The sequence below is a fragment of the Delphinapterus leucas genome, chromosome 4 (assembly GCF_059928025.1).
Source record: "Delphinapterus leucas isolate spDelLeu-1000000601 "Yukka" chromosome 4, BTC_Dleu_Yukka2, whole genome shotgun sequence".
Lineage (NCBI taxonomy): Eukaryota > Metazoa > Chordata > Mammalia > Artiodactyla > Monodontidae > Delphinapterus > Delphinapterus leucas.
The window spans coordinates 74221362-74230634 of record NC_143132.1 but is presented as its reverse complement, the minus strand read 5'-3'; the positions used below and the strand labels follow the sequence as shown (position 1 = coordinate 74230634).

At 47.9% G+C, this 9273-nt stretch overlaps 1 protein-coding gene across 1 annotated transcript; it reads right to left on the bottom strand.

Moving 5' to 3' along the window:
- Window positions 1-1085: 1085 nt before the first annotated feature.
- On the bottom strand, window positions 1086-8798 carry GP5 (glycoprotein V platelet). Its single transcript, XM_089910666.1, has one exon. The coding sequence runs from the start codon at window positions 3920-3922 to the stop codon at window positions 2213-2215; it is 1710 nt and encodes a 569-aa protein (XP_089766792.1). The 5' UTR covers window positions 3923-8798; the 3' UTR covers window positions 1086-2212.
- Between the last annotated feature and the right edge of the window lie 475 nt (window positions 8799-9273).

Here is a 9273-nt window from a genome sequence, read left to right as displayed (position 1 = left end):
GAGGCACATAAACACACACACAACCCCTAGAGTGAAGGGTGAGCAGAACCAGTTGGAGTGGGAGGGTGCCTAGTGCCAGATAGCCTGAGAGGGGGGCACACAGAAGGGAATGCTTTAATCTGCTAGGACAGTCAGGGAAGACTTCACCAGGAGGAGACATGTGAACTTGGCCTTGAAAGAGAAGTGCACCTACAATGCCAGGAACCCAGCTCTTTCTGCTCCACATCCAGTGGTTGTTGGAGGACCTATTTCTCTGGACCCTGAGCACAGAGACTGACCACACAGGGCTGAGACCACCCACAAGTGAAGACTAACTTGAATGTTATCTCCAGTTTGAGGATGTTTGCTCTCATCTTTATATACACGGGGCGGGGGTGGGGGAACAGCTCAAAGCTCTTCTTTGGAAATGATGACAGCAGTAATAATTGCTTGCCCTTTAATAATAAGAGCTACCATTTACTGAGCATTTACTGTATGCAGGGCTATTGCCTTTAGTTCTCACAACAACGCTAAGGGGCACGTACTATTTATACCTTTCCAGGGATGAGGAAACAAAGGCTTTGAGAATTCAGGTGCCTTGCCCACAGTCCTATGGAGTTAGTAGGTGGAGGTGGGATCTGAACCCTTCCGACTCTCCAGGCTGCGTTTTAACCACTGCTTCTCACAAGCAGACACCCAATGAAAGCAGCAAGAGTTTTACTGCCTTCAACTGGAATAAATGAGAACGTGATCCGAGCATAATAAACTAAAACCCAAGCTTATCATTACATTCATGAACACCTGTCACTGTCAGGTGCTCCGTAAAGGCTTGTGAAATGAGGTAGCGTTTAGTTTCAGGAAATGAAAACCAACCCAGTGGCAAAATGACAGTCTTCACCCCTGTAGGAAGCAACTAGTAACTCACAGGCCCCGTGAACAAGCAGAGCAGCCCTTCACGGGCACGCATCCGTGGACAGTGGGCGCTCCCAGCCCCACACTTAGACCCCCCCGAACACCCCCGCTCCTCCCCTAACCCCCGTCCCACCTGCTCTCGTGCCCGCCCCTCCCCCGCTCCTCGGCGCTCAGCCCGGACCCTGCTGTAAGGGCTCTGCGCTGGGCACCGAGCTCCCAGAGGGAAGGCTGGGTTTTCTCTCTCAGCCTATCACACAGCGGACCTGCTCTGAAAATATGCTTTTGTGTGGATGGAGTTCAGCGCTCTCCCCCAAACCCCACAGGTCAGACATACATAAAGTGAGAAGAAACAGGACAGAAAAAGAACTGGAAAAATTATTTTTTTTGTTTTGAAAAGTTCTTTTGTTTTTAAGATAAATTTGTTTATTTATTTATTTTTGGCTGTGTTTGGTCTTCGTTGCTGCGTGCGGGTTTTCTCTAGTTGTGGCGAGCGGGGGCTACTCGTCCTTGCCGTGCGCGGGCTTCTCATTGTGGTGGCTTCTCTTGTTGTGGAGCACAGGCTCTAGGCGCGCGGACTACAGTAGTTGTGGCTCACGGGCTCTAGAGCGCAGGCTCAGTAGTTGTGGCTCACGGGCTTAGGTGCTCCGCGGCATGTGGGATCTTCCCAGACCAGGGCTTGAACCCGTGTAACCTGCATTGGCAGGCGGATTCTTAACCACCGCGCCACCAGGGAAGTCCAAGAACTGGAAGAATTCTGCTTTTCAAATAAAAGTAGATAAAGCGAGCACTCCATCTTCTCCGCTAGGAAAAGCCATTATCACTGGATTCCCCTGTATTCATGTTATTCATTCATTTCACAAACATTTACCAGACACCTGCCAGGTGCGGGAGGCGGGCCCTGGACTGAAGCTGGCTGCCTCCTTTGCACCTTCCCTCTGAAAACAGTGGAGAGAACCCTCCCTCCTGCCGGCACGGCGGGCACTGGGAGGGGCCTTCACAGCCCGCGCCCCCTGATGCACACGAAGGAGAAGGAGACAAAGGCACAGCAGGCAGCCACAATTTCTGACTGTAAATGGTACGGGGCGGGGCGGGAATGGGAGGTGAGACTGAAAGGGGAAGAGAGAGGGAGAGAGGGAGAGAGGAAGGGAGGAAGAGAGGGAGAGAGGGAGGGAGGGAGAGAGGGAGGGAGGGAGGGAGATGGGAGAAGAAGAAGAGGAAGCAGGGAGAGGAAGACAGCGGCAACCCGTCGGGACTCTCTCCAGAGCCACGTCTGACAATACCCTGGTCACCTTTTAATTAATTGCAAGGTTTTACCATTGCCTCAAACCAGAGCTCTCTCTCTGATTAATTTCCGAAAGAGCCTGCCGAGTCGAATCATCGCAAACACTATGATCCCGGTTATTATGGCCTGAGCAGCTAAAAGCAGAAAATAGAGACCCCAGAACAGGTTCTGGTCCTGACTTTTGCCTTCGGCCACCGGCCGGGCCCACGCCCAGGACTCGGAGCGCCTGGGTCCCAAGGAAGCGCGGGCAGGGGCGGCGGGCAGGGTGGGCTGCTGGGGGCCTTCGGAAGAGCCGAGGGCGAGGCGGCGGGAAGGCGGGCTCCCGGGGCGCGGGCAGCCGGGGTCGCCGAGGGGCAGGGCCCAGAGCGGCAGGCCGGCGTGCGGCCCGGGGCCGTGACACAGCGGGGCCTCGGCTCGACCCACGAGGCCCGCGTGCCGCCGCAGCCACGCCAGGAACGGCCCTAGGCCACAGTCGCAGCGCCAGGGATTGTGCCCCAGCAGGACCTTCGCCAGCCGGGGCAGAGCCTCAAATACGTCTCCGGGCAGTGTCTCCAGCTGGTTGTGGTCAAGCTGGACCTCCTCCAGGCTGCTGAGGTTGCGGAAGAGCTCGCGGGGCAGGGTCCGCAGCCGGTTGCGGCGCAGCGACAAGTGGCGCAGCCCGCCGAGGCCGCGGAGCAAGCCGGCGGGGAGGGAAACCAGGCCGGTGGAGCGCAGGGCGAGCACCCGCAGCTCGCCGAGGCCCCGAAAGGCGTCCTCCGGGAGCGCGCTCAGCCGCGGGCTCAGCGTCACCCCCAGGACCCGCAGGCCGCTCAGGTTGCGTAAGGCGGCGGCAGGCAGGGTGCGCAGCTGGGTGGCGTTCAGCCACAGCTCCCGCAGGCCGCCCATCACCCCGAAGAGCACCTCGGGGAGTTCCTCCAGCGGGTTCTCGAACAGGGTCAGGAAGGTCAAATTGTGCGAGTGAAGGAAGAGGGCAGAGGGCAGAAACTCGAGGCGGTTTCTGGAAAGAGTCAAAGAGCTCAGGCTTCGCAGACGGTCGAAGGCGCCGGGTGCGACGGAACGGATGTGATTTCTGTCGAGCTGCAGCTCCATCAGGGCGCGCAGGCTATCCAACAGCCCCGAATCCAGAGACACGAGCTGGTTCGAGTGGAGCAGAAGCTTCTCAAGCTTAACCTGGACCCCAAACAATCCCTCGGGCAGGTGGGTCAAATTATTTCCCGATAAATCCAACAATTTCAGGTTCCCCAGGTGTGTGAAGAGGCTAGCAGGGAGGAAAGCGAGTTGGTTTTGGTTCAAAAAGAGCTCCTGCAGGTTAACCAGTTTCTGAAACATGTTTTGGTCAAGGCTCTTTAGTTCATTGCCGTCCAGAAACAACTGTTCCAAGAGCACCAGCTTATCCAACAGCGCGCCTGGAAGATGAGTGATCTTGTTGTGCGATAACCTCAGGGTTTTAAGTTTTATCAGGTCGTTGAAAGTGCCGGGAGCAATGGCCGAAACTTGGCTGTCGGACAGCATTAGGCGCTGCAGGACGGTCATGCCACTGAAGCTGCTGTTCAGCAAGGCGCCGGGGCCCATTCGGAAAAGCAGGATGTGCGTAAGGTTGGTGGGCAAGCCGAGCGCCGCGATGCGCGCCACGCTACCCTGCGAGCACTGCGCGGCGTCGCGGAAAATGCACCTGCAGGTGGGTGGGCAGGGGAAGGGCTGGGCGCGCAGGAGCCCGAGCGCGGCGCACAGCAGAGCGCTCCTCAGCATGTCTGGAAAGGCGACCGCGGCAGATCTGTGGGCAACACACAAAGGACAAACGCTCGAATTTCAGTCTTGTAACCCTGCATGATCCTTTCGCCAGGATTATCACTGACTTTGAATGTTACCCAGGTACAAGTTAAGTCTCCCTCTTAGGAGTGCTGATTTTCCTGGGTGGTGAAAAGACGTTCATTCTACACTACGAGGCCTCGTTCGTTTTACTGATTTTCCACTCTTAGTTCGAATCGTTGAAATGAAAGCAGTTTCAAGCTATGGAAAAGTCAACACCTTTAAATCTTTACATAGAACTAATTAAAATAATCTTTCTCACAGTCAAGCTCACAGACATCACAGAGCAGTGTGCATTGTGAACATAGCCCTGCTCCTGACTTCATGACTTAGCCTGGGGTGGCTATGACCTACAGCCCTGAAGGGAACAGCAAAGTCTGTTAAAACAGCGGCAACCATCACCTGATTCCTTTTATCACAATCATGCTGTATCTTCAGTGCCAACTTACTCTAAAACAGGACCACCCCATCATGGTGAACCACACTGAGAAAAGTAGGTAATAGTAGGTAATGGTACCTATCACTTTACGCCACGCATTGTTCTCAGGACTTTATTTAAATTAATTCACTTAATCCTTACAATAACCCTATGAGTTAGGTACTAATATTATCCCCAATTAAAGGATGATGCAACTAAGGCACAGAAAGGTTAAGTAACTTAACCAGGGTCACAGAGCTAGAATTTGAGAGTAGTATCTCTGATTGAGCCATAAATAAGGAGCTATCACTTCTAAGATGCTTAAATAAAAATTAGTACTCGTGGCACTGAATTATCTGTGAAATACAGTAATACTAACCTGCCAAAACAATGTAATTTTAAACGAATTGCTTCTTGTACTGAATTTTATTTCTTATCCGTACAGACTAACCGAGCCCTCCAGTTGCCCATACTAATTTTTAAAATATTTGGCCTTACCTGAAACGGTGCTGCACCCCAAAGCAACTGAAAGGCTTAGAGCTTTGCATGTGACCTGGCACATTCCAGAGGAAGAGGGAAGTATCCTTGCATCCTGAGGATAAAGGCTTTCCCAGAATAAAAGTCATGTTAAGGACCCTATCTCAGAGGGCATATTCTGGTTTTTAATGACGAATATCTTCAAACTTTGAGAAAGAGACCATATATCACCCGAGTCCTATGGCCAAAGCCGAATGATAAGAGCAGGAGGGAGAGCAGTTTCTCCCCAGAGGCACAATATGACTCTGTGATGTGTGTCCAGTAGTGACACAGCTGGGCCACTGCAGCAACCACACCCCTGGTTGGGCTACACTTCCTTTGGGTGTTCCTTTTTCTGCCGTTTCGCTCCAGTTCTACTCCAGTTCCCCTCTCCCCCCTTTTAGGAATAAGGCTAAGGACATTCTCAAGTGCCCTACTCTTTTTTTTTTTTTTTTTTCGTTTTAGGAGTAGTAAAGCTAAAACCATTCTCAAATATGTTCCATAATGGCCTTGCTGGGTTGAAGGGTGTCCACATGTTCAATTGAACATAGGGATGTCAAACTGCTTTGCGAAGTAGTTGTGCCAATATATGCTGCCACCTACTGTGTATGACAGTTCCTGTACATCTCCACCCATGCCTTGGAATTGAATTTTTAAATTTAATTTTTGCCATTCGTATGAAATAATTGTCTCGGTATGGTATTTTCATTTCCCTATTGAATTATGAACTTGAGCATCTTTTCATATTTTTAAGGGACAGTTGTGCCTCATCTTCTGAGAAATTTGGGTTCTTTTGACCATTTTTCTATATGCAAAGTATGTATGATTGTGTCTTTAAAAAACTGAATTGTAGGCATTATTTATGTATTCAGGATACTAATCCTTTGTCAACTGTAGGTGTTGCAGATATCTTCATCTAGTTTGTGCTTTGCCTTTCCACCTGCTTTCTGTCTTTTGATGGACAGAAGTCTTGATATAGGCAGTTATTAATCTTTAAGATTTGTTTTTTATGTCTATTAAAATAATTCCTCCTCTCCTCTCAAGCCAAAAAAATATTCTCCTATAACACCTTATTATTACATTTTAGAATTTTGTCCTTCGCCTTTAGGTCTTTAATCTGTCTAGAAGTGATTTTTGTGTATGATGTAAGTACAATTTTATTTTTTTCCATTAGGACAACCAGCTGTCCTATATATGTATATCCCTTCTTAGAGCTACAACGTCAGCACTGTCATAAATCAACATCTGATGAATGTTGTGTGGGTCTGTTTCTGGGCTATTTGATAACCCCTATACCAACACCACACTGAAATGTAAAGCCTGAAAACGTCCAGTGTTTTATGAAGTGTGAAGAAGTAGATATTCTTACACTACATTGGTGGGAATATAAATGGTAGCAAACTTTGGGGAGGAAAATTTAGTAGTATCAACCAAATTTTAAACATACATATTCTTTGTCCAGCAGTTCCACTGCTAAAAATATGTCCTATGGGAATGCTCATTAAGACATGTACACAAAAATTTATTTGCAGGATTTTAATAGAAAAAAAAGAAAATCTAAATGACCATCAATAGGGAAGTAGTCGTTTAAATTATAGTATATCCATGCAATAGGATGCCTTGCAGACTTTGAAAAGAATGGATTTGAGCTGCAAGTACTGACATACCTTTTAAAAATTATTTTTGGCCGCGTTGGGTCTTTGTTGGTGCGCGTGGGCTTTAGTTGCGGCGAGCGGGGGCTACTCTTCGTTGCGGTGCGCGGGCTTCTCATTGCAGTGGCTTCTCTTGTTGTGGAGCACGGGCTCTAGGCACGCGGGTTTCAGTAGTTGTGGCACACGGGCTCAGTAGTTGTGGCTCGTGGGCTCTAGAGCGCAGGCTCAGTAGTTGTGGTGCACGGGCCTATTTGCTCCGCGGCATGTGGGATCTTCCCGGACCAGGGCTCGAAACCGCGTCCCCTGCATTGGCAGGCGGATTCTTAACCACTGTACCACCAGGGAAGTCCCTGACATAACTTTCTAAAATACACTGAATGACATAAAACAAGGGCAGCATAGCATATAACATGGGGTTCTATGTGTGTAGGATTTTTAAAAACATATGAGCATATATATTTTTTCTAGAACAATACACCCAAGAAACTTTAGTATTCCCCCTTCAGGGGAGAAACCAGGAAAAAGGTGACTTCCTTATATACCTTTCTGTGAGCTTTGAAATTTTATCAAATGTGCTTAATGTCACTATTAAAATTTTTTTCATGCAAATATAAAGTGATTTGGAAGGGAAAATGGCATTATTTAAGAAAAAAGGTAGGAATATAGGTATTTTAAAATACTGGGAAAAGTCAATGCTTGAATTGCAAAAGAATAAACATTAACCTCTGGAATCTGAGTCCAGTGGTACAACAGAAGTGGTTCTTAAATTATTTTATCGTTGGGAAAAAAGTCCCCCAAATCGACATTGTCAGGTGTTATAGAAAAGGAACTGAAATCTATTCAGCCTTTAGTGTAGCCAAATGCAGTCGAAGCCCATTAAATGCTGAAGGGACTGAAATGATCTTCTAAGCATATGCAGTCCTAAAACACAGGGAAAGCCACTGAGCCGTCTTTCCGCTTAAATCAAGGGAAGCGGCTCCAGAGCCTGGAACAGCTCCCCTGGTGACCAGTGAGTCAGTCAGTCACACGGGCAGACCAAGTGAAAGGCCCCTTGCCCATCAAATGCCACAAGCCAGCATGACAGAGGCCCGGGAAAAGGTACTGTGGGATAATCAGAGTACGACTTCGAGTCAAATTCGGGTGAAGCTTCTTTAGCCCATTTCCCCAGGAAGATCTCCCGTGAGAATTACCTCCAAGTTTTATTTTGAAGAGAGGACATTATGATGGGCCAAGAAGGGAACACTGGGCACAGAAGTTGCAGACAGTGGAGGAGCAGAGTTGATGCAATGAGCAAATTGATGAGGTACTGAGAAGTACTTTGAGCACTGAAGTAATGACGGCACCCGTGTTTCAAGTCCTTTGGATTTTGGAATCCATGAAACAAGTCAGGAATCTGCTGTCCTAAGTGGCAGCTTCTGTATCAGTCACAGAACCCTGGCTTACAGGGTTTGGCCATTCAAAACCAGGTATCTACCGAATGAGATATGCTTTTCTTCCTCCGTGGGAGAGACTCCAAGGCCAGGGCACAGCAGCGATCTCTCTGTACTTGTAGAGTAACCACAACCCCAACTTGGTACGGGGACAATCTCATTCAAACTCCTAGAACTCCCTCTGTCCTTCCCTGCAGTATATACCCAGAGTAAAGCACCTGGCAGTGATGGAGGGGGAAAAGGAAGGAGAGACATGCAGAACTGTACTGCGACCTGCAGGCTGTGGTGCCAGGGACACGATCATTTGCTACACAACCCACAGAGAATGGAAGGAACTTGGGCTCAAAGTAGGTCTCACACCAGCCAACCATCCACATGGCCCACAGCAGAGGACACATGGCTCCTGCAGAACCTGTGACACAAGGAAAGCCCTCCTACCCAAGCACAAGGCCCAGCACATCCTGCCCTCTCTGGGATTCCTATGGCCGGTAGTTAGCTCCAAGGTCTCCTGTACCATGGAGCGCTCTTTTTGCATCCATGGATGCCGCTTCCCCTCAAACTTACCATGGCTTACATGGCATTAGCTTTCCGTCTGATCTTCCCAACTACTAATAAATTCTAAGTCCCTAGTCTTCTATTTCACCATTTCCCTCAGACCTCCTGATGCTTAACATTTGGCTCTACACTGTATCTGACTGATGGGTTTCCATGGGCCGGTCACAGACATGACGTGGTGTGTGGCAAGTTGCATTATTTTCTTCAAAAACTCAAAGTTAAAAAAAAAAGAGAGAAATGGGGGAAGTATTAAGCAGGAAAATAAATCCAGAGTATCTGGGCAGTATTCATGCAACTAAAGAGCAAACAAACGTGTATAAAGACACAGAAAAAAAGAAATGTTATATATATTATTCAAATCTTTATTTTGAACAGCTTCAATCAAAAATTTTTCATAAGGTTATCTACAGTGCTGAATGTACAATTCTGAATGTATGCCTTTTTGACATCAGGGTACCATTCTTGAGCAGCAATACTATTTAAAAAATATAAAGATGCAGTATCATTTCTGATATAAAGTTACTTAAAAAAATCCAAAGTCTTAGGGAACTCACAAATCGTAACAGGAAGTAATTATTTTATTAATTTAATGTGCACATAATTACCAAATCTTAATACATTAAAAATATGTGTAAATGCCTACAGACTGTACAAAAATTAACATTTTGTTAAAAGTTCCCAACCACCTCCCACCATAAATATACAAAAAGCGTATTTTCA

Excerpts from the sequence above, each read along its gene's own strand:
- GP5 (XM_089910666.1), bottom strand. The coding sequence starts at position 3,922 with ATGCTGAGGAGCGCTCTGCTGTGCGCCGCGCTCGGGCTCCTGCGCGCC.